General features: G+C 49.6%; 1 protein-coding gene across 1 annotated transcript in view; it reads left to right on the top strand.

Moving 5' to 3' along the window:
* LOC119448020 (transient-receptor-potential-like protein) overlaps positions 1 to 26,133 on the top strand; it is a 166,949-nt gene that overhangs the window by 51,067 nt on the left and 89,749 nt on the right. Inside the window, exons 5-8 of the mRNA XM_037711526.2 lie at positions 198 to 368; positions 6,364 to 6,598; positions 22,504 to 22,641; positions 24,903 to 25,042. Coding sequence (XP_037567454.2) covers positions 198 to 368; positions 6,364 to 6,598; positions 22,504 to 22,641; positions 24,903 to 25,042 — 684 coding nt within the window. The remainder of the gene's footprint in view (positions 1 to 197; positions 369 to 6,363; positions 6,599 to 22,503; positions 22,642 to 24,902; positions 25,043 to 26,133) is intronic.

Genomic DNA, 26,133 nt, shown 5'->3' with positions numbered 1-26,133 from the left:
AGACGAGTCGTAGTCTTGGAGCAAACCAAAGTTGTTAAAGCCTTTCCATATAGCAACAGTGGTGCCGTGTCCGCAAGTTTGAGGCTTCACCTCATCTATCCACGGCGAGTATTGTTGCCATGACTTCTCATCAAGTTGTGTTTACGCGGTGTTAAGTGTTTACATTGCTGCAAGCTCAACGGTAGTCTCTACCGCAGAAGCTTCAGCGCCAATGCCAGGACTTTGCTACGTCCCTCCTGGACCACATCCGCACGTCAGCAGAACTTGCCTGCATAATGAATCATCGAGCCAAGGCAAAAGAAGACGAGGAGGAAGACAACATGTCCCTCGCAAGGCTCGAGCTCGCAATAGAGCACCAGCAGAAAAAGGTATGGGGCTTGTGCACTTGTGCCAACAGTGCGCCACTACGAGCCACCAGTTTGTTAGCTGAGTCCACATTTAATCTCGTCAAGCTCCAAAAGTCCGCGGTCATCTAGAGATGTTGCTCGCATTAAGTGCTACAGACGCTGTAACTTCTATTTCTGCTGAGTCGGCCCGAGCGACATTGCAGGCGGGGATGTAAGACTTCGATTTTCTTACCGTCATCGCTGCTGGAAACTAGTTGGACGCACAAAGACTGACATGCAAATAAGTCCGCAGCAAAGGACTTCCAGCAAGCCTAATCTTATTAGATTCACCTACATGCGATGCACTCTGCACGTGCGCGCTGTTTGCATGCGTGCTACCATTATATGAATATTCCATGGGAAGCGATCACAGGGAAGGCAATATCGAAATAAACTTCGCCACAAATTTTCTTTTCGACGACACGGTTTACGCTCAAGGACGTTGAAGGTCGACTGAACGATGAGACATAAGGCTTTCTCCTTAATAAAATCACGTGTGGCGCATAGCCACATTGGACATGCGGGTATGGACCGTGGATAAGAAAGAAGGAAATCACGTGTGGCTCATACTGGGGCCGCACATTTTAGCTTCGCTGGTTTACCATCTGTACGGCGTGCAAGGGCAGTGATTATTTGAAGAAATTTCATTTCGAAGAATCGGAAGCGCCAATTGCGGGCGAATGCTGCTAACCACGCCGCCGAGCAAACTCGCGACATCGAACGTAAGCGACAACAGTGACGAGCAGATAATCGTATAACGCCACGGAAGGAAAAGTTGCACGGAGGGGAAGGAAAAGTAGTAGGTCGGGTACACGCACAAGCTTCGCTCACCTCCATTTTCTCGACAAGGGAAGGGCTGGTTATATTTTAGTTATTCCTTCCACAGACAACCCAATATTTTCAATCGCAAGCACCCATGGTGGATACGTGGTATATATTTTCCAATACTCATTAGTCGGCAGTTTATTAATAGGCTCTTGTATAATACTGTGAATGGTACATTTCTCTCTCCAATAATCATTTTAATATTACAGTATGTTTGTCGTGTTGAGTAATTCGGTGAAACACATGCCTGCACTATTCAGTAGTTCCGGAAAGGGGGGCTGACGTGTGTCTGCAATGACAAGAGCACTGAAGGTTGCACTCGTAGACTTCTTGCTGGCGATCTCTGGAGTGGCTCCTTTGCGGTATGTGAAAGGCTGTGTAGAATGGGAGCAGAATGGCATTTGAAATGCGAAGCATTTGTCGGCAATCATTTGCCACTTTGACAGTGTCGAAGTCAGTGACACTGTCTGTCTGTCTGTCTGTCTGTCTGTCTGTCTGTCTGTCTGTCTGTCTGTCTGTCTGTCTGTCTGTCTGTCTGTCTGTCTTCTGTCTGTCTGTCTGTCTGTCTGTCTGTCTGTCTGTCTGTCTGTCTGTCTGTCTGTCTGTCTGTCTGTCTGTCTGTCTGTCTGTCTGTCTGTCTGTCTGTCTGTCTGTCTGTCTGTCTGTCTGTCTGTCTGTCTGTCTGTCTGTCTGTCTGTCTGTCTGTCTGTCTGTCTGTCTGTCTGTCTGTCTGTCTGTCTGTCTGTCTGTCTGTCTGTCTGTCTGTCTGTCTGTCTGTCTGTCTGTCTGTCTGTCTGTCTGTCTGTCTGTCTGTCTGTCTGTCTGTCTGTCTGTCTGTCTGTCTGTCTGTCTGTCTGTCTGTCTGTCTGTCTGTCTGTCTGTCTGTCTGTCTGTCTGTCTGTCTGTCTGTCTGTCTGTCTGTCTGTCTGTCTGTCTGTCTGTCTGTCTGTCTGTCTGTCTGTCTGTCTGTCTGTCTGTCTGTCTGTCTGTCTGTCTGTCTGTCTGTCTGTCTGTCTGTCTGTCTGTCTGTCTGTCTGTCTGTCTGTCTGTCTGTCTGTCTGTCTGTCTGTCTGTCTGTCTGTCTGTCTGTCTGTCTGTCTGTCTGTCTGTCTGTCTGTCTGTCTGTCTGTCTGTCTGTCTGTCTGTCTGTCTGTCTGTCTGTCTGTCTGTCTGTCTGTCTGTCTGTCTGTCTGTCTGTCTGTCTGTCTGTCTGTCTGTCTGTCTGTCTGTCTGTCTGTCTGTCTGTCTGTCTGTCTGTCTGTCTGTCTGTCTGTCTGTCTGTCTGTCTGTCTGTCTGTCTGTCTGTCTGTCTGTCTGTCTGTCTGTCTGTCTGTCTGTCTGTCTGTCTGTCTGTCTGTCTGTCTGTCTGTCTGTCTGTCTGTCTGTCTGTCTGTCTGTCTGTCTGTCTGTCTGTCTGTCTGTCTGTCTGTCTGTCTGTCTGTCTGTCTGTCTGTCTGTCTGTCTGTCTGTCTGTCTGTCTGTCTGTCTGTCTGTCTGTCTGTCTGTCTGTCTGTCTGTCTGTCTGTCTGTCTGTCTGTCTGTCTGTCTGTCTGTCTGTCTGTCTGTCTGTCTGTCTGTCTGTCTGTCTGTCTGTCTGTCTGTCTGTCTGTCTGTCTGTCTGTCTGTCTGTCTGTCTGTCTGTCTGTCTGTCTAGCCGCCTACATCTTGGTGCCCTCGTGGTCGTTTCGTTAATTTGGTAGGTACCAAAATTGGCATAGTATGACAAGAGTGCATGACGAACTTAAAAATGATAGGTCATGACAATGCATGTCATGACATACGTATCATGTCGGGCATGAAACGGCCGACTAAAATGACAATGACCCAGCGAAAAAGGATTACCACTAAAAAACCAATGGAATGTGTTCGGACGTGGGTACTAAGCGAAGCAAACACTAAAGCATGATGTTAGAAGTCATAGTCATGAGCATGACTCAGCAGAAATGACAATGACAGTGAAAAAAAGATTAACATTCAAAAACTAATGGAATAGGTTCAGGACGTGGGCACTAAGAAAACACTAACGGGTGATGGTAGAAGTCATAGTTCCAGAGAATGATTCAGCAAAAATGACAATGACTCATCGAAAAAAGATTAACATTCAGAAACCAATGGAATGGTTTCGGATGTGCTGCTAAAGGTTGATGGTCGAGGTCATAGGCATGAGCATGACTAAGGTTTCTGCCTTAAGGCCCTTTAGCGCTAAAGGTACTCCTGAGGACTCATGACATGGTGTCATATAGGTCATGAAGCAGCCGCCTATGTCTTGGTGCTCTCATGGTCGTTTCGTTAACTTAGTAGGCTCCTGGCACACTGCTTCGCCTAACATCGATTCCCACAGGGATTTGCCGTCTTTTTTTCTCTTTTACGAGAGCTATGTGAGCTTGCTGCATTGATGACACTGAGCCACCCCATGCTGTACCTGCAAGTCGGTGTACAGAATAATAAATGTATAGCTTGCGTGGTCTTCAAGTGATCTTATATGCGTAGCCTACGATAATTGCTTGTCTAGTGTTACGCGAAGAAGCTGATGTGACTTTTCAATGATTTAAGTATTCTCCTTTGAAATGAAGGTAAAAGCTCCTCAATGTATTCCGCGTGAAGGCACAACTGCAGTTTTCGCATGGGACAATAGCGACCCCTTTTCCTTAAAAAATGGTAAAATCGAAATAATCTAAACCTTCCAGTAAAATATTTTCGAGGTCAGTTATGTTCGTGCTAGAGGCCCAAGTGTAGACGTTATCTGCGCAAAGAGTAAAATATGTACGACCCCGATGGTCGAGTTAAATCCGGCACCAAGCAGCTAAAAAAAAGGGACCTCATGCTCTGCAGAATTTCCTTCTCCATAAATACATCTCAGAGTGCAACTGTTAGGCGTTCGTTCCTGCGGCGAGCGTCTGCGTCACTTGTAACAGATGAGAGCCAGCGCGGCGCGCAGCGTGGGATGAAAAATGTCGCAGTTTCGCCGGAAAGGCGAAGCATCGATCGCGATAGCAAATTAGTAGAGAGCTATTCGGAGTAGGGATAGTGGTTTTATCGGCTGCATAAACTTGGACACATTCGCTTACTAACTGAATTAACTATCGTGGTGTCAGCGCGCACAAGCAAACATGAATAGATCACACTGAATGACCGCAGACAACGACTGTCAAAACGCAGCGGGCGAAGGCTCGCGCGGTCTATCGCTTCAACGGAAACTGAGGAAACAACGGAAATGCACAGCGCATACAAAGGTCAGAGCTGTGTGAAGATAAGAGACGGTGCGGGCGACCGCCAACGCAGGGCAAGTTGTGCAGATGAGAAGTTGTTGGCAGAGGAGAAGCTGCCCCCCTCCCCCCCCCTTCCTTCCCGCACTGCCTTCCCGTTTTGTTGCTTTCGCGTGGGAGATTGAGTGGCAAGATACGCCTTTGGTGCCGGAGAACAGTGCCGCCCTGCCTCCCTCCCTCCCTCCCATAACCCCCACAGCCTATCGCGCGACGGTCGCGTTTCTTTTCCGCCGTGCGTGCGTTCGCTCTCCGTGATAGCGCGCGGGGGAGTTCGCCCTCCGTAATAGCACGCGTCCCCCGCGCGCTTTCGCTCGCGCATACGGCGTGCGGCGACGATTTTATCGCCCTTGGAATCTATACGGAAGCTCACGGCGACGCCGACGGTAGAAATCCGGTTGAAGTGTCCATATAATTGCTATCGGAATAAAAAGCGGCGAGACCGATGACGAAAAGCGCAATCATGATGCGGAAAGCGCAGGAGGGTATGGCGAAAGCGTAGGGCGGCGATGATGGCTACAAGACGGCGCCAGAGTAGCGCATGTTGGTGGCCGCTGCTGTGAATTGCTCCCATGGGTCAGCCACGCACTGGTTCTCGCGATATCTCGATTAGCGAGGCAGTCGTGCCACACTTTGACAACGTGCCGCACGAGACCGACTGTCCGCGCCAGCCGTGAAATGAAAACATGTGTAGAGCTGCGCCCAAATTTCGCGCATTAGGGAATATCGCAATGGTCGGTGAATTTCTTATCTCTTTACGACTCCGAAATCCATCGCAGTGACATTCCATGCACACCAACATCCAATAGACAAAGCCAGATGTGAATGTGATAATCCGTATCAAACACTCGCTTAATATCTAAAAAGGCTGATATCGCTATATTTCCGCAGACACGTTCATGTTGCATGCGCGTTACAATGTCTACTAGGATAGCATTTACTGTATAGCGTTGTTTGCGGAAAAGTAATGGATTTAGGCAGTCCACCTGTTTCATCACACCACCATTGAAGCCTGGTGTCTGCCATCGTTTTCGTTGCTCGGACATGTATAGCTGGTCAGAATAATGGGCGGAACGAGTCTACACACAAAGGTGCCTTTCCCGACTTTAGAATGTCAATTACTCAAGCTGTCTTCCATGAGCTGGGGGCGAGTATAGAGGGGTGGTGGCTTGATGTGCGCCGTTTTGCCGCGTTAGTCAATCGAGATCACGTGATCAAGTGGTGGCAGGTGAGCGCCGGTCTCCTCATTTTGCATGGCCGCGGCTGCGCATGGCTGACCGTGCGGGTGAGCGCACACGAGCCCCACATGCCGTATCTAAGATACTATATGGCGGGTGCAAAGCCTAAGGGCGACCCTTCATGCGCGCTGCGTTGTCTTCGAGACGCGGCAAAGCGAAAGGCAGCGCTAAGCGTACGATTACCGCGGCCGGCGCTTTTCGTGACGCCAGCATTGTGATCACCGAGTGCTCGTGGCCAGTGAGTGTTCGTGGTTATAGAGTGAGATATGTTCATGTCTTTTTGTGCGCGCTTGACATCATGCTCAGTAATTTAAAACTATGAACGTTACTTGATGTAGCTGCCTAATGATTTGCTATCGCTTTCAATGCTTCGCTTTTCGAACGAAACTGATAATTTTGTTTGTCACGTGACATTGAAACCGACTTCTGGCAGCTAGCTTGCAGATAGCGAAAGAGAAACATAGAGGGAAAGGTAGGGAGGGTAACCAAGGACGTTCCCGGTCGGCTAACCTAAACTTGGGAAGTGGAAAGGGTTAACAATACATAAGAAGGAAAGAGAATACAATAAAGAGTCAGTCATTGTGGATATTGCTTGTATCTTGGTTAACCTGCGAGCCTCCTATCCTCACATTCAATCCTTTCCGCACGCAGTTCGTGGCGCACCCGAACGTGCAGCAACAGATGAGCACACTGTGGTACGATGGCCTGCCCGGATTCCGGAGAAAGAGCATCTTCGGCCAGTGCCTGCAGATTGTCAAGATTGGTGTGGCTTTTCCCTTCTATTCGGCCATGTACATATTCTTCCCGCGCAGCCGGATGGGCAGGGTCGTAAAGAAGCCATTCGTCAAGTTCATCTCTAACGCCTTCTCGTACCTCCTTTTCCTGCGTGAGTCACCGCTAATCGCCTCGTCTGTTGCGAAAAAATCCCGCTGTGAGCAAGTGGCATCTACGAAGCAAATGCCAGCCGGAAAACTTTAAGGTCTGTGGGTAACACAGTGCCTTCCAATTGCGCAAGGTACTGAAAAAGCACTATTATATTTTGGGAAAAAGGTATGCCGATCCAACCTACATATGGGATCTATGTGGTGTTAAGCCTACGTGAAGTGGTCACTATAAACGCGGTACAACCAACGGCGATGCGTACAATTCCTATTTCTATCCTAAGCAATGCGTAATCTTATCGAATCTTTGTTTGTACCTGGCAAAAGTCACAACTTCAATGCCACGAAAAAAACTAAATTCACGTTCAATTTTTATATTTATTCGCTACACCGTTCACAAGTTATGCCGAAGTGAAAACATCGAACCAGGGTAATGTACCGTGTTCCACGTGTGCGCAGTCATGTCAGGACGACGACGGCAATTGTAATGCTTGTCGAGAGAAGAATAGTGATGAGACGGGCACGATACAAGTACGATACATGTAAGCACGCGTTCTGTACATTTTAGGATTCTCTTCCTCTTGTGTCGAAGTCCCTTAATTATACCCATTCTGTAGGATGGGTCAAGAATGGCGGCGCATCTAGAGGCGGATTTACCCAATGGCCAAATCAACGAAAAACATTCCCGCAGAGTCACGATGAATGTCGACGCGATCAACATTGAAGCAACGTAGCAGAGAGGCGGCCTCTCTGGCGACGCTGCGCCCTCGCCGCCGCCAAGTTGGCGCGTGTGTGTCAAGTTTGTATGAATATGTTATGATGATGCGGGTCTCATTCCGCCCAGCACCTGAGCAAGGCGACATATATGTATATCGCGGTTATGGTGCCTGGGCTCTAGGCATTTTTTCCCCGGTGTCAGGCGCCACTCCTAGACTGAAAGTTGTAGCCGATTCGACAAGCACTCGAACTGACGTCCTTCTGATTAGAAAACCGGTGTTCTACCTCTCCTCTCCATCACCAACCAGTAGGACTATGCTAGTCCAGGTACAACCAAATTAGGAAGGCCCACTGAGTTTCGACAGAGGCATTCTCTCACTAGAAGAGGAATTGGCCGGCCTGGTGCAGTATTCGGCCACTACTATCCTCATGACTCCTACAATTAAACCGTGGCCCTCTCTCCCCAGCGGCTGCGGCGCACCTGAACAAGGTGGCGGTCAGACTTGCGACGTGGCAGAGGGTGCTAATAACCTCTCGATCCGGCCAGGCCGCCGCTGGAAACTTAGCCTGGCAACGTTTTACGCGCGAACCCTCTCGAACGAAGCTAGCTTACCATGGCTTTTCTTAGAAATTATCATACATTCCCTGATATTTCATTGTCCTTAGTGAAGTGACAACTGGTGAGGCTTATACAGTGCTGACTAAAGGCCACGTCCTCTGCTGCAGAGGTCTTCCACATAAGAGAGAGTATGGGGTAGGATTTCTAATTCATAAGGACATGGCGGGCAACATTGATGAATTCTACACCAATAATAAGGGGGTGGCAATTGTTGTAATAAAGCGAAAGAGGATATATAGAATAAAGGTAGTAAAAGCCTATGCTCCAACCTCCAGTCATGATGGTGAAGAAATAGAACAGCCCTATGAAGATGTTAAATTAGCAATAAGAAAGGTGCAAAGTCGGTATTCTGTACCCATACGCGACTTTAATGCAAAAGTGGGGAAAATCAGGCCGGGGAACAATTTGACGATTACACAGCTGGTGTAAGACGCTGTGGCCTCTCCGCCTTACCTTCAACGCGTTTCGAACGCGCTGCCCAAGGCGGTGGCAAGTCAAGTTCAAGTCGAGGAGCGTTTATGAATACGGGGGGTATACTCTCTCAGCAGTCATGTGATGGCGTCGGCAAACGCGGTGCACGTTCCGGCATGTGTAAATGGCTGCGTAAGATGCTGTGGCCGCTCCCCCTTACTAGAGAGTACTGCACGTTTCTAACGCGTTTGTGCTAGCGTCCCCTTAGGCGGGAGATCCGATGATTCCCTCCGGAGCTTCGCCCACTCATCATCATTCACCCCGTGGATATGCTGTGATTTTTTTTAACACCAAAGTGTTTTATGCCGGGGTCCACCAAGACTTCACTGACGTATTTCCGTCACGGAAATACGTCAGCTTACAATGTACACGAACATAATACAAAGAAAGAAACCAGAAGAAAAAGTTCCACAAGCATGCAAAATTTGGAAATCGAACCCACGACCTCTCGGTCCGCGACGATAGATCGCCGAGCGTTTAACCCATTGCGCCACAAACGCATTTGCAGCGAGCTACACAGACGCGCCTTATATATCTAACACTCCTCCGTGTACCCGCGCTCTTGCTCGGGGCGGTGCCGCCGCCTACGAGCAGAAAAGAGAAGTACTGCATTATGACACTAACGCGCACCGACAGTGAACGCTTCGGTGGTCTCAGCACTACGACGCCTCGATGCCAGCATTCGAAGGGACGCTGGCATCAAGAAGCACTACCAACGCCACCTAGGTGGCGTTCACCGTACTCAGCACAGCGGAGCGTGGCCTCCGCAATTAGCCTCTGAAAATGTTTCTGAAGTTGATCGCGGAGGCTGCAATTACGACGCGCTGTACGCGCTGATTTGACTCGGTGACGATTCAGTTACGTGCTTTGTCTTGCGCGTTGTATTAGTGTGTCAGTTACGTGCTTCGTCTTTCGCGTTGTGCTAGCGTGTGCAGCGTAGTGCAGCTTCCATATGCACGACGGTTGCTCATGGTCATCGACGTTGGTAGTCGTGATGGAGGAGACGTGCCACCAGGCGTCAGCGTGGGTGCATCAACGCCTAAGGGCGCTTTAGCCACAAAACACCAATAGACATTATATATCAATGTGCAATAAACATTACACTACTTCTGTGAAGACACGTTTCACTTTCGTGTTCTATACCGATTCCTATATAAGAGGGATCAACCACATTTTTTTTTTATCTTGCGGGTGTCGCCCACCTCTGGTTCCGAAACCATGAAGCAACCATTGCGACATGGAATGACTTTAAGACTGCATTCGCGGAGGTATTTGGCCGTCGTGCGGTGCGAACGCTTCTCGCTGAACAGCGCCTTTGCCACCGAGCGCAACAGCCGTGCGAGACTTTCACTAGTTACATCGAGGACGTCATAGATCTCTACAACCACGTGAGCCGAACGATGGCTGAAGAAGATAAGATTAATGAAACCTCAAGGGCATTGATGACGACGCTTTTCAGATGGTCATGGCCAAGAATCCTACCACCGTTGCAGCCGTAGTCACATATTGCTAAAGCTTCGATGAATTACGCCGACAACGAGCGCTCGATGATGATGATGATAAGTGGTTCTTGAGGGAAAGGGAAAGGTTGGCGCTATCTTCTGCAGCCCTTGAGGGAGCACGGCTCAGCGCCAACTATCCCGCCAAACTGTTCAAGTGGCCTCCCTTTCCAGTTTGGTGACTGCTCACGGACAGGCTGATGACGGGTCTCTGCTGCCTCAGATCAAAGCCTTCATTCGTGAAGAGGTGGACCGCCAGCTCTCACTGCTCCCTCTCACCCAGGAGCATGTCCAACCTTTGTCCTCGGCCGTGCAGCAGGCCATCCGCGAGCAGGTTGCAGAGGCCCTTCCACCACTCCAACAGATTGCTGCACCAGCTCAGATTGCTGCACCTTTGACGTACGCTGAAGTCGTGTCGCGTCCTAGACCAACGACACTCCCCTACTCGGTGCCGCCACCGCGCCCAGCGCTTCTCCCTGTCCCTCAAATGCCCCCTCGGTACTTCCGGCCGCAAGATCCATGGCGCACGCGGGACAATTGGCCGATAAGCTTCTCGTGCGGTATCGCGGGACATGTGGCGCGCTTTTGTCGCCGTCGCCTGCCGCGTCAGGATATCACAGGTACCTGCATCCGATCACCAGCATGCTGATTCGAACCCATCGCCGAACTTCTGGACCGGTCGTCAGAACTTCAGCCCCCATCGTTCACCATCACCGCGTCGCCGTTCGATATCGCCGATGCGTCGTCGCCCGCCTTCCAACGAGAGAAACTAAATGCTGCAGATTCGGAGGCAAGAGCTGCACGCTTGTCGAAATGCCCAAGACCTCCGCTATCGCCGCAAAACATTCTAGAAATACAGGTTGAAGGAGCCGCTACATTCGCACTCATCGACACGGGCGCTGCAGTTTCCGTCATACGTGAGACTCTTTGCCGTAAGATTAGGAAGGTCACCACATCACTTTCTGGCCTTGTACTTGGTACTGCTACCACGGAGCCCATCGAACCTTCAGCCGTATGCACCGCTGGGATCGTTATTCAGGACGTAGTTTACACAATTGAGTTCCTTGTTCTGCCTTCCTGCTCCCATGATGTCATCCTGGGATGGGACTTGCTGTCGCGCCACCGTGCCGTCATTGACTGCGCCCGTGCCGAAGTTGCTCTGTCTGTCGTTAACACCACTCTGCCTGCAGCCTCTCCCGCCCCCTTAAAGATTATTGTTGCCGCCGATAATGATCTGCCACCAAGCACTTCAACACCAGTCGCTTTGTTCTGTCCATCGGCGCCCGACGCCTCGGTACTGTTCACGCCTTCATCTGTTTTTCTTCACCGCAAATCTCTACCACTTCCATTCACCGTTCTTGACGTAGCCGCTGGTACAACAATTATGCTAGTGGACAACCCGTTCCAATACCCGCTGACTCTGCTTCGCGACGAGTGCCTCGGCTGTGTCGAACCTATTGAGATGTCTGAGCGTTTGGACGTGCCTGGCTCCTCTTCTGGCCTTTCGCTCGACGCCATGACACCATTTCCGAAAAGCTCCCGATTGGCTACCGAAGTCTTTGATTCATGCGTTGACGTCAACCTTTCCCTCGAGCACCGCGAGCAACTCCTGTCTCTCCTAGATACTTTCTGTTCTTCGTTCGACTGTACGGAACACGCCTTGGGTCGTACGAACAGCGTTTCCCACCACATCGACACCGGGTCCCACTCTCCCCTCAGACAACGCCCCTATCGCGTTTCAGCGGCGGAGCGTCCTATAATCAACGACCAAGTGAATGACATGCTCGAGCGTGGCGTCGTTCAACCATCCCAGAGTCCGTGGTTTTCTCCAGTTGTGCTAGTGCGAAAAAAGATGGTTCTATTCGTTTCTGTGTCGATTACCGCCGCCGAAACAAAGTCACATGGAAGGACGTCTACCGTTTACCCCGAATTGACGATGCGCTCGATTGTTTACAAGGCGCTGAGTACTGCTCGTCATTGGACCTACGATCTGGCTACTGGCAGGTTCCTATGGCCGAATGCGATCGACCGAAGACAGCGTTTGTCACCCCTGATGGACTATATGAATTTACCGTCATGCCATTCAGGCTCTGTAATGCGCCCGCAACTTTCGAGCGCATGATGGATAACATACTTCGCGGTCTCAAATGGAACATATGCCTATTCTACCTTGATGACATCGTCGTGTTTTCTTCAGACTTCTCGTACGCACCTCTCACGTCTCCACCAAGTTTTGACATGTCTTAAGAACGCTGGTCTTCAGCTGAATATCAAAAAGTGTGGCTTTGCAGCTAGCACCTTGACTATCTTGGGCCACGTTGTGTCCAAAGACGGCGTCCTCCCTGATCCTGCGAAACTTCGAGCCGTCGCCGACTTCCCTAAGCCGACGTCACTGAAGACACTCCGGAGCTTCATCGGCCTTTGTTCTTATTTTCGTCGCTTTGTGCGCAATTTCGCGACCGTTATCGCACCTTTGACGCCACTTCTCACCGTTGGCACCGACATGTCTCATTGGTCCCGTGAATGTGATGACGCATTCCAGACGCTACGCCAGCTGCTCACAGCTCCTCCGATTCTCCGGCACTACGATCCCCGGGCGCCTACAGAGGTGCACACTGATTCAAGCGGCGTGGGCCTTGGTGCGGTGCTCGCGCAACGGAAGCCTGGCTATCACGACTATGTTGTCGCCTACGCGAGCCGAACCCTCACAACGGCCGAGACCAACTATTCAACCACTGAGAAAGAGTACCTGGCTATAGTCTGGGCTCTTGCCAAGTTCCGACCCTACCTTTATGGCCGCCCGTTTTATGTCGTCACGGACCACCACGCTCTTTGCTGGTTGTCGACTTTGAAAGATCCCTCGGGCCGCCTCGGTCGGTGGGCCCTCCGGCTTCAAGAGTATGATATCCAAGTGGCGTACAGGTCTGGCCGCAAGCATTCTGACGCGGACGCCCTTTCTCGCTCTCCTCTACCCCCCGATACAGCGTCTCTCTCGGCACAGTACACCGCTATCTCAGCGCTCAACGTCGAGTCCATGCATTCGGAGCAACAGAAGGATCCGTGGATCGTTGCCCTTCTCGACCTTCTGTCGGATTCCACCGCCAATCCGCCCGCGCGCTCCGCCGTCAAGCCTCTCATTTTACCGTGCGAGACAACCTGCTCTACCGCCGCAACTATATACCGGGTGGTCTCAAGTGGCTTCTCGTAATACCTCGTCACATGCGCTCCGACATCTGCGCTGCTTTTCATGCCGACCCACAGAGTGCTCACGCAGGCGTGCTGAAAACTTACGCAAGGTTGCGCCAACGCTTCTACTGGCGCGGTATGTACAGCTTTGTCCTAAAGTATATCCGTGCTTGCGAAGCATGCCAACAACGCAAGATTCCTCCGCAACGGTCGACCGGCGCTCTTCAGCCTTTACCTTGCCCTGCGCGGCCTTTCGATCGGGTCGGCATCGACCTTTACGGCCCACTCCCATGCACTACGTCTGGAAGCCGGTGGATAATCGTTGGTGTTGACCATCTCACCCGATATGCTGAGACTGCGGCCGTTCCTGCCGCTACAGCACGTGAGGTTGCTTTCTTCATCCTGCGCAATTTCGTGCTTCGACATGGCGCTCCTCGAGAACTCCTCAGTGACAGAGGATGTGTCTTTCTTTTCCAAGTGGTCGAAGCTCTGCTTGCCGAGTGCCACGTCGTCCATCGTACATCAACCGCGTACCATCCGCAAACCAATGGATTAACTGAGCGCTTCAATCGCACTCTTGGCGACATGCTCACTGCATACGTCGCGTCGGACCACTCCAACTGGGACATGGTTCTCCCCTTTGTCACCTACGCTTACACTACCGCGACTCAAGCGACCACAGGTTTTTCACCATTCTTTTTATTGTATGGACGAGAACCCTCGTGCACGCTCGATACAGTATTGCCATACCAACCTGACGCCTCGGAATATCGACCCATATCAGAAGTAGCCAGGTACGCTGAAGAATGCCGCCAACTTGCCCGTACCTTCACGACGGAAGGTCAAGCCCACCAGCGGAATCGACATGACACCGACCTGAGCCTTTCCGTGTCGGCTCCCTCGTCTGGTTGTGGATTCCGCCTCACGTTCCCGGTCTTTCGTCTAAGCTGCTGGCTCAATACCACGGACCCTGCCGGATCGTCGCCTGTACATCTGCTGTAAACTATGTGGTCGAACCTCTCACGCTGTCTGATCATCTGCGGCGTCGTGGTCGCGAGACTGTGCACGTCAGCCGGCTTAAACCGTATTACGATCCCTCTATCGTGTCGTCACCGTGAGTCGCCAGGATGGCTAGTCTTCTCTCGTGGGGCCATTGTAATGACGAAGTTAGCACAAGCGTCGCTGTGGTCGCATGGCTCCTGAAGTGAGGAAGAGAAAGATGAAAGGATCGGTGTCGCTGGTTTTGCCTCGCGCTGGCGTTTGGCTGGAACTGCCCTTGTGCTCTTTGCGCTGGACATAACGGGATTAAACGCCAATAAACCCCATATCACGAGGATTACTGATCATTTCTATGCACATATCCACAACGGTAGGTAGGCCAAGAAGTGGGCGGCACATTTCGTGTAAATCACTAATTACCAGCCCATTGTGACACTGCGTCGCAGGGGGGCGGGAGAGCTCATGAGCGCGCCAGCTTTCTTTGCGCCAAAGACGCAGGATAAAATGGGCAAATTTAGAGAATTTCATTACCATGTCACGAAAGATTTTTTTCAAAGTTTTTGTCCATGTCATAAGGCATGTGTGTTGGATTTGCATAAATTTTTCTAACAAGAATTCCTACCAACTAGCTCAACTGTCGGTCGTTCTAAGCTTATTACACCACTCTAGAAATTAGAAAATGTTCGGTATTTGATTGAATACTTTAAGGTCGTTTGGTTTTTATCGAATCGAAATGGTTTTATGCATATCTGTTTCGGGTATTCGATTCTACGTGTATTCGAAACTTTCGTCATTCGAACACCTGTAGTAGTATTTTTGTGTGTGTACCAAACCCACCCATGAAAATGCTGACATTAGGCGTTAATTGTCAGCTCCGTCTCGTACGCAGGAAGTCGTGACCCACACTTATCACAATATAGTCGCGTCCAGACAGGTACCTCGGCCTAGCGCTCGGCTTTCCACAGGTGCCATTCGCTTGGGAAGGAAGCATGTACCCTAAATTCCCATCGAAACCCTCGTGAGCTCACCCTTAAAAAAAAAAAAACGCAAAAGCAACGTGATGTTTGGGTCGCTCCAATGTCGGCCGTTGCCTATGTGGCGCCCCAATCAAATACACCTATTGACGGGGGGAGGCATACAGCCTTCCCCCCTGCGAGACAGACATCAAAACGCGCCTGTCTCGTGCGGGTCACAGGTGACTAATCTTTTTCGCCTCGTATTCTTGTAGCTCCACTATCACCAGTTTCGACCGCTTCGGAAACTGCGTTGGTCGCAGCCTTGCTGCGAATAATTACTTCGCGTAGGTGAATTATACTGGACTGCGGTCTGCTGGGATGCGCAGTCTGCTTTATCAAAGTAAAGGCGAAATCAAAATGTTACAGCAAAGCTCTTAAAGGCTTGGTCCCTCAGGATCATGTCCGCGCGTAGAAATAAAAAAGTTGCAGTTTCGCCCGAAAGGCAAAGCATCGATTGCGATAGCAAATTAGTAGAGAGCTATGTGAAGCAAGGATAGCACGTTAATGGGCCGTATAAAGTTGCGAACATTCGCTTACTAACTAAACAGACAAGCACGGTGTCACGCGCGCACAGGTAAACAAGAGCACATCTCGCTCGATGACCGCGGAAAATCGCTGTGGAAAACGCCGGAGTGACAAAGCGCGCCAGTCATCATCATCATCATCAGCCTATTTTATGTCCACTGTAGGACGAAGGCCTCTCCCTGCGATCTCCAATTACCCCTGTATTGCGCTAGCGTATTCCAACTTGCGCCTGCAAATTTCCTAACTTCATCATCCCATCTGGTTTTATGCCGACCTCGACTGCGCTTCCCTTCTCTTGGTGCGCCAGTAGCAGCTGGCAAATTGACCTTCGCGCTGCCTCTCGTCTCGCTTCAACGCGAACGTCGAAAGCACAGCGCATACGAGGCTACTGGGACTCGGCGAATGCTCCCGCTGCGGTGGCTGAGTTAGCTAAATCGTTGCGCTGCAGAGCACGGGATCGAACCCCGGCTGCTGCGGCCGCATTTCGATGGAGGCGAATTGCAAAAGCGCCCGTGTGCTTGCGTTGTAGTGCAAGTAAAAGAACCCCCGGTGGTCAAAACTGATCCGGAGCCCTCCACTACGGCATGCCTCATAATCAGAACTGGTTGTGGCACGTAAAACCCTCAGAATAAAGAAAAAAAAAAACCTCGGCGAATGCACTTTTCCCGATCGCAGATCGCTTTGAAGATGAGGCCCGCGCGGGCGGGTACTTTGCCCACGTCGCAGATCGCTTTCAAGATAGGGGCGCATGAGCTACTTTGAGCAGCCGCCGACGGAGCATAAGTTACCCTCCCCCTCCGTCGCCTCGCCCCCGTGCCTCGCGCGCGAGACACCGCGCGCTTCTGGCGTGCCTTCCTCCCTCGCGTGCGCTACATTGAGCCGCGATGGCCGGCTCACCCTCGTACGCTTTCACTCGCACTAAAACCCCTTGATAATTTGAAAGTAGCGACACTCTCCTCCCCGCCGCGCTTTCCTCCTCTAATCGCCTCGCCCGCCAGATGCGCGCGCTGCGCACGGCACGCTATTGCGTCTGGGCTCCCGCGGACGGGCCGCAGAATTCGATAGAGGCGCATGATTTTGGGCCAGTTGTGCGGCCCAGTGGCGTAGAAAATTCTGAAAAATGGTGAGAAATGCATGGAGAATGCTGAAGGCAACGTTTATGAGGAGGTTGGTTTCATCTTGAAGCCGTATGAATGACACACACTGATGTAGGAGCTTTGAGGCGAGTTCTATACTACAGTTATTTTTTGTGCCACATGATACGCTGCTTTACTTTGTGCATCTGATCTAGTATTGCTTGTGGCAAATCGCTCTGTGTTTCGCAGTTTTTTCTTGCATGCATGTGCACCGCAGGTATTATATTCAGCGTGCCTTCTTATAATGAATTACTGGCGAGTGCATCGTCCGTCCATGTGTTTGTCTCAATGCCAAAGTAGCTTTTGCGCTGTGGTTTCTGCATTGAATAGGACGGTTGCGCAATTTCAGTGCGATGAAACGGTGCCGGCAGCCACTCATCACCCACAATAACAGAATCTGAGGAAAGGTATTTACAGACTATTCTCTAGGCGTCGGTGTCAATGAAGCTTAAAAATACTCGGTATACCTATGGGAGAAGGCATTCTATATTTTTAGGTAAGAGAAACGCCTCTGGATATGGTATTTTGATAGTTCACACCAACATACTGTTAAATTATGTAGTAGGATAGTTAAAATTGTGATTTTGATTAGCGGGGATCGCTATTGCCGACGCATTTTAGATTGCGGGCAAGCATGCGGTGGCGACAGGCTCTGCATAAATTATCATAGTGTCGTTGGCTGCGTCTTTAAGCGACCGAGATCATTATTGCTGAAATTATTAGATGCGGGACAAGGAGCAAGCAGCAGCAATCACTTACTACTGTCAGTTCGAGGTTCATGCCGCTGTCGAGGGGCTTCCATGCTTCACGCCAGGTCGGTGGGAGAAAATTGTTGGAACTGCGTTGGGCTTCAGATTTCTTTCCCCAAGTTCTTGTAATATGCGCGAATCAAACTGGTCTTCAGTGAAATGTAGCTAGAACATTTATCGAAGAGTTATTCACTCAGGCAGGATGAATAAAACGTCCTTTATACAAGTACAAGGGGCTAATACGCTGCAGTGCCAAACATTATTGTCTGCATAATATTCCCTACATTGCTACATCATAACCATAATCATTATTTATTGCTTAACCTTCGTAATCAAAGCGGATTGATACAATGACATCGGTTCGTGTTACATGGATGGAAAAGGTTTACCCACAGAACAAAACCGAAGAAAGGTGATTGTAAGGCATTCGCTACTAAAGCGAAGATTCCCGGCCTCCGCCTAGAAGTCAACAACAAGGGTGCGCGATCGCCTCCTGCACATTGCCTGTATCCGGAAAAAAAAAACAAATAATAATCGCCACCCACTCACGCGTGCATGGCAGCCCAGTTCAAAGCAGATTCAAGATCTGAAAAAGATTACCAGGTGTCCTTAGCTATCGCCTAAGAGACACGAATGCGAGTCTTGTAAAATATACTGTAATTCACCTCAATCCACACTAATCCACCTTCACGCACCTTATTCGAGCTTAATCCACTCTAATCCTCTTTAATATACTTTAATAGACCTTAATCTTCCTTAATTCACCTTATTCGATCTTAATCCCCCTAATCCTAATTAATACACTTTAGTCGACCTTAATCCATCTTAATCCTCCTTTATGCACGTTAATCGGCGTTAATCCACCCTAATCCTCCTTATTATATCTTGATCTAGCCTAAACCACCCTAATCCAACTTAATCCTCTTTAATCGACCCTAGCCCTCCTTATTTAACACTAATCCACCTTAATCGACCTTGAACCACCTGAATCCAATCATTAATAAGTCATGAATTTACGTTGCTAATCATTAATAATCTACTAGACACGGCTGGACATGATTTGGCTCGCTTCTGGCCTTCATTAGGTCACGTTACTTTCTGTAACTCAAACGCTCACCTTAAACATATCCAACTACGGGTCTCGCCTTAAAATGTGGACTAACTGGCCCTCATCACCTGCAATACCGTGGGTATACATCCCACTATTTTTTTTCAGGCCCTGCATTCATTGTATTTAAGTGACTGACACACACATCGAAGCTGTAAATAGCTCTAATACAAGCTGCTATACCGATTTTTAGTAAAACAGGCAACGGATCCTAACAATCACGAAAAGTGCGATCGAGAGGCTGTATCTTCGCGTATATTTGTTCAGTGGAAAGCAGAATCTATAATGCTGCATTTCCGATTGAATAACAGTTGACGACGTGCGAGGTGATGGAGTCCCAGCAGAATATTCAGCATTCTGAGGAGAACCCCATTTTAACACGAAAGTGTTTTATGCCGGGGTCCACCAAGACTTCACTGACGTATTTCCGTCACGGAAATACGTCAGCTTACAATGTACACGAACATAATACAAAGAAAGAAACCAGAAGAAAAAGTTCCACAAGCATGCAAAATTTGGAAATCGAACCCACGACCTCTCGGTCCGCGACGATAGATCGCCGAGCGTTTAACCCATTGCGCCACAAACGCATTTGCAGCGAGCTACACAGACGCGCCTTATATATCTAACACTCCTCCGTGTACCCGCGCTCTTGCTCGGGGCGGTGACGCCGCCTACGAGCAGAAAAGAGAAGTACTGCATTATGACACTAACGCGCACCGACAGTGAACGCTTCGGTGGTCTCAGCACTACGACGCCTCGATGCCAGCATTCGAAGGGACGCTGGCATCAAGAAGCACTACCAACGCCACCTAGGTGGCGTTCACCGTACTCAGCACAGCTGGAGCGTGGCCTCCGCAATTAGCTCTGAAAATGTATCTGAAGTTGATCGCGGAGGCTGCAATTACGACGCGCTGTACGCGCTGATTTGACTCGGTGACGATTCAGTTACGTGCTTTGTCTTGCGCGTTGTATTAGTGTGTCAGTTACGTGCTTCGTCTTTCGCGTTGTGCTAGCGTGTGCAGCGTAGTGCAGCTTCCATATGCACGACGGTTGCTCATGGTCATCGACGTTGGTAGTCGTGATGGAGGAGACGTGCCACCAGGCGTCAGCGTGGGTGCATCAACGCCTAAGGGCGCTTTAGCCACAAAACACCAATAGACATTATATATCAATGTGCAATAAACATTACACTACTTCTGTGAAGACACGTTTCACTTTCGTGTTCTATACCGATTCCTATATAAGAGGGATCAACCACATTTTTATGCAAAGTACAAATTTCCGCAACAAAAACGCTAATGAGCAAGCCGGAAGAATCGAAAAAATGCAGCATTAGAGGATGCTTTGATATGAGCAATAAGAAAGGCACCTTACCTCGCAAACAATACTGCTCCTTGTCGGAACAAAGTTCTTTCGGCCAATGTTGTGCAGTCACTGCTTCTTGCGCAAGCCATCACGCTTTCCTTGCGGTATCGTAAAAACTGCATAACCATCATCCCGCTTCTTGCTGCAGTTATATGCGCTAGCGCTAGCAGACAGTGCACGAAACAGCGTGCAATGTTAGCGTGCGACTTTCTCTATACGCCTATATACGCCGAGCCAACTGAGCTAAGGCGCAAAATGGCGCGAACGAAAAAGCAAAACACAAGCAAAACGCAAGCTCCGCTCGTTTCCAAGGGCAACGGCATGGCGACCAATCATCGTGCAGGAAAACGGGTGCAAGACCGTCTGCCGCGGAGGGGACTCGCGAGGGGCGAGGAGGAGGCGAGGAGGTCGCGCGCCGGCGGCTGAGTACAAAGATTGGCGGTACTTTAAAGTTTTCAAGGGGCTTTAACTGGCACACACAGGGTACGGTGCGCGGCGAAGATTTTATCACCGTTGGACTTTACACGGAACCTCACGGCGACGATGATGCCGACGGCAGAAATGCGCTTGCTGTGCCCATATCATTGCTATCGCAATAACTATAGTCAGCATTTCGGCTCCATGCGCGTGGCGGTTCTCACCAGTTGTGCTTTAGCACAGGTGTCAAAACGGATGACCAACATGACTGATATTTCATGACATTAATTAGGTCACATGCTCGTCAGTTACGTCACGATTAAGAATAATAAAATCACGTGTGGCGCATACCCGCATTGGATATGCGAATATGACCCAGGGATATGCGGATAGGAGCCAGGGAAGGAAGGAAAGAAAGAGAGAATGACAGGAGGGTAAGAAAGAAATCACGTGTGGCTCATACCCGCGTTGGATATGTGGGTAAAGACGAGCCAACTTAAAGTTTGCCCGCGCGCCACCAGCGCCGAATACTCCCCTGGCGGAAGGATGGACGTGTTGAAGGTCGTCACTGGGCCACCGCGTGCCCGTGTTCTCTACGGCACGAGCGATCGTGCGCGTTCTTTTCGCGACGGCGAGCGCGAACTCATGAACTAGGAAAGGTGGCACGCAATACTGCTGTGTTGTTGATTGCCACAACAGCCTCGAAATGTCGAAAGCCACCCGTGAAGTCCTACAGAATTCCGGGGAGGTGGTAGGAGAAGGACAGACGACAAGCGTGGATAAGTGCAGTGCGCCGAGTCAAGTAAGTCACGTACTTTCGCATTCGCGTGCGATATCACGGCCACTCAATGAAAACGCAATAGTAATATGCCTGTATTTAGCGCATGACCGTATGTTTAGACGTGTCGTGTAGTTGAATCGTACAGTGACATCCGCCGTGTTAGCTTAGCGGTAAATACATACGTGTTGCGCCGCTAAGCTCGACAACGCGACCTCGATTCCCGGCCACGGCGGCTGCATTTCGATGGAGGGAAATCGTCACTATCTCTGCACATCTCTTCAAGCATGCATGACCGCTTTGTGATTGCACCATAAAGAAATAAAAGTGACTTAATTACTGAACTCCGTGTGTACCTCTAACTCGATGTCTTATACAATCATGTTGGACACCTCCGACGCGCACTTGGCTTTCACTGTCAAATCACCGCCCACAATTTGTTCAACGCCATACACGCGTGGAAGCAGACGCCCCCTTTCTTGAGGTTGCCGCCACGAAAAAAGCTGTCGGCGTCGGCAACCTTCTTGAAACCGCACTGCAGTCTTTGCATCGCTATTCAGCAAGCACGCGATCTGCCGCTGTCGAAAACGGAGCGCCGTGAGCACGAGCAGCGAACGAAAGCGCGGGCGAAACAACGTAAACAAAACGGAGACTGCACCACGGCGCGACCGCGCGGCTTGACATTTTCACATTGGGGGCGCTGTCAGGAGGTGCAGTAGCGACTTTTGGCGATCGTTTTCTCGTCTATGAGCCGTCGAGAGCAGGGGCGGGAGAGATCTCACAGGATCCTGACGCTGCCGTGCAGTGTGCCGCGGCTATGAACGCTGGGGCTCATACGCTATAGGCGTATGACGATGGGGCAGACTTGGCGCAGCAAACGCACTACTTGACCATCGCGCCGGGCGAAAACAAGGCGCCGGCGTCCTTGCTCTTTGACGAACATGCCGAAGACGCTCAATATAATCAATAATGGTAATATATAAATTCGCTTTAGCAATATTCACTACAGCAGACCCACATAGTCACAGCTTCGCTGGCTTCCATCTTCACAGTAGTGGAAGAGCTCTGGATTTTTGTGTTAATGGATTTTTGTGTTAATTGTCACTGCACCGACAACTGGTGTCTTCAGTAGAAGCTTTGAGCCATATTTCATTTATACCGCTTGCTCGTCTTCCACCACTTATGATACACTGCACTGTTGCAGCTTGAATTAACCGGAAGCACGAAATACCAGAGGTGTGAATACTGTTAGTCGCAGTGGCTTCAATTGCATTGACTGTCCCCGTGCGAGTGACTTGAAAAACGACCATGTCTCGTTTCAGTTCTTCTCATCCTTGCGTCTCAAAGGGTGAACTTGGAAGACCTGCACTCACATTTCCAAGGTGGCGTAGTCACGAAACAAAAACAACGAGGCCTGCCGCCTTCCTTCGTCGAAGTGGCCATCCTGACCTTCGTGATTGGTAAGGCGCACTCGAGCAGCTGTCATCAAAGACGGTTCCACAGCTATTCACCACGACTCAATTAGAGTGAAGGTTTCCAGCTGCTGCTGTCATGCCGAATACCTCTGGCCGAATACGTGAGTCATACTGAAAATGCTCTTGTCATCGGGCTGTCTTACCAATCCTTGCCGGCTCCTGTTCTTTGACGATTAGCTGTGTTACACGGCGACGGACAAATGCGTTTGGGGTGTCCGTATAGTTACCATCGCAATAAAATAAGAGATAACCGTTGTCCTCATACCCCTTTGAAAGCTTACTTTCCCTGGAGGCTTACTTTCCCGCGTTACTGGTGTGCATGCAAAGAAGCCTGCTTTGGGGATGGCGGAGTATAAAAATTGATAGAATAGCACATTTTTGATTTGATAAGTGTAATAGCAGATGGTTGGGAGCCTTAAAAAAAGACACAAATTGGTCACGTCGCCGCCTCAGGTCGTAAGGAATGAATAAGAAAAGAATTACAAAAATAAAATTTGACAGAACGCAGCAATAAAAGAAGATTGTAATCCTGTGATTGCATGGAATATAATTGTACTTGAAACGTTATGACACGGTCTAAGCAGGATAGACATGATAAGCAACGCAAATGCTACAGAAATTCTGAGAATGATCTACAACTGCGTAAGCATTCTGTGGCTCGGCTGTTACTTCGCTTTGGCTTGCTTGCTTTTTCTAGCTTATGAATGTCTACCCATCGCTCTTCCTGTGCCAAAGAATGCTTACGCGTTAGTAGACAATTTTCAGAATTTCTGTAGCATTTTGTTTTTGTAATGCCATCGTCTTCATTCCAGCTCCGTTATTGCCTTCATCAGACCCTCGTCGTCACGTCATGGGCACCAATCCAGCATCGGCATCATGTTGTCGTCACGCTGCAGTCGCCATACCTTCGTCGTAATTACAGCGTCGTCATAAAATAGTTCCCAGTGAAAATGTGTCCAAATAGGTCATGTGGTCTCTACTTGCAAATATACGCAAAGCAGGAACAGCGTTCTTCACAAACACCAACGAAAGGTTCGCTTAAATCGATTCGCACATGAGCGGGTTATCTTTTCACCTTATTTTGAGATAAACGCCAGAACAGACGGGCTGTAAAAGCCAACGCTATTCGTTATTTAACTGGGTGCAGCCGAACGTGTCCCGTTGGTCTCACCATCCAAGTGCGGCGCATGCAACGCGCCTGATGAGGCCAGCGTTGTGAGACGCCTGGAAGCTGCCATGGTAAAGCGGGAGTTTCCTCGCGTCCCCACCGGCGTATAGTTGAAACCTCTCGTTAAAACACTGTCCGACGAGTCCAAGTGCAGTGCTTAACTTAGTGCGATGCTTCAGGCTAAATTTAAGCTGCCTAGCACTGCTTTTATGCCGAAAAGGACATTGCGCGCTGTCTTCCAGTGCCAATTGGCTAAAAGGAACGGCAACACGGATTGACCATACGCTTTTGGGACAAGCGCGATCGCCCCCTGCAGCCGGCAATCATCACGCCGTCGTTCTGACCATGAGTGCTCGCGTTCATCGGATCAACACTTGTGTGCATTATGCACCTGTCACCACGTGTGTTTATTTATAAGCGAATGTACACCGCATTTTACATGGCCCATAAAACCACAAACCTTATTTCGTGTAATATTCCAATACTTTGCTATTGCTGCCAAAGCATCGCGCTTCGGGCGAAAGTGTCGCCTTGCAGGACGATGTCCAATTATCGCTGCCATTCGTCAGCTCACTTCATCCGATGACTACAAAATTTTCACCTAAGAAATATTAGGCATGCTGTTTTGCGTAGGTCATTAATAGTAAGGTAAGCTGCAATACAGCAAACCATCCGACACAGCTTGCAAAGCTTGCAACGCATTGCAAAACCAAGTCTAGACAACTACTATGAGACTCCGCAGAAAAGTAAGACAGAAAAGATTCAAATCAAGGAAGAATGGTTCTGGACCTCCTGGGTCTACCTTCAATCTTACGTCAAGTGAGATTTACTTTCTGGTCGATAATTGTGACCACATATGCCTTCTGTGTACGCTGAACCTATTCCTGATTTTCTGTGTTCCCGTTTGTCCTACAAATATTTACAATGTACCATCTATGGGCGTGGCAAGTGAAAACTTGCAAACACACTGAGCATCGCTGGTTTGTTGAAAAGCCGTACGCAACCACATGTAGGCATATTGTCGACCAAAGTGCCGACGGTGCTAAATGCAATGCTTCACATTGTTTGCATTTTGCAGCTCACATATGGGAAGAGGCAACCGAGATCTGGTCGATAGGGATGGCCCGTTACCTCAAGGACAGCTGGAATATTTTGGATGCAATACGGAATACCATGTACGTCACTGCCGCTTTGCTGCGCGTGGTGGCCTACATTAAGGTGCGCGCCTTTCACTGGTTTGTATACACTTTCCGCTTGCGGCTTCATCTACGTCTCATCAGAGCAAAAATTTGAGTAGAAAGAAAAAGTGCCTGAGGGATTCCGAGCCCGCATGAACTGCCGATAATCGAACAATGACTACCCTGCAAGTATTTTTTTTCGCCTGTACGCATGCGACGAAAAAAGGAAAGTGTCAACCAAGTATCGACGCTGAAGAAGAAAAGGTCGACCTACTTGATTGTTCAAATGATTCGTTGTTTAAATGCTGATTATGTCTTTTCTATCTCGCTTCCATGTTTGCTACTTACTTAATTCGTATCTTAATCGTATTATATTTCACGCGCAACTACGGTATCGGCTGTCCTGCAACGTAGGAGACGCTCGATGTATTCGTCGGAAGTATCACCAGCAATGCGTCTGTCTTGGGCGACTCTCTTACACGTTGCTTGACTTCATGCGGCTCCTGGCGGGCACGAAATGAATCGAACGTTTAGACTAGGCAGGCCCCGCGAGCTTCGGCAGCCTCCTTGGCGTGACAGGCGCGCACTTAACACACGTCTCATTGGCCCGTCGAACACACGTGACCTCGGCGCGCTTGCGTTTCCCTTCATCAGCGTAGACACGTGTCTGACACGTGGAGTAGATGGCGCTTTCGGCGATGCACCGCACTTTGCCTCAAACGAAAGTGGACAAATGCGAAAGCATTTTCGCTTTTGCCTGGTTACTACTGTACAATCAGCTGTCGTAAATGCAGCTGGGTGATCGCAAACGGAGTGTGCATTCATGCTGCCAAATGTGGGACGGTAGAGGGAAGACGTGAGCAGGAGTTGGCCGAAAAAATAGTGACTGGCACTTGAGGAGTGGAATGAATGTGTGTGATCAAGTTTACGGACCACTGCTGTACAAGGCGTTCTGCTGGCCTTTCGTGATGGACGGCTTTCGTCGGTGATTAAAAAAAAACGTCGCAGTTTCGCCCGACAGATGAAGCATCGACTGCGCTAGCAAACTACTAGACAGCTATACGAAGTAAGGCTATTAGTTTTATCGGCCGTATAAACTTGCAAATATTCGCTTACTAACTAAATTATTAA

This window comes from Dermacentor silvarum, chromosome 4, assembly GCF_013339745.2.
Source record: "Dermacentor silvarum isolate Dsil-2018 chromosome 4, BIME_Dsil_1.4, whole genome shotgun sequence".
In the NCBI taxonomy this organism is placed as follows: Eukaryota; Metazoa; Arthropoda; class Arachnida; order Ixodida; family Ixodidae; genus Dermacentor; species Dermacentor silvarum.
The sequence above is the reverse complement of the archived record's forward strand: the minus strand, read 5'-3'. Positions and strand labels throughout refer to the sequence as shown.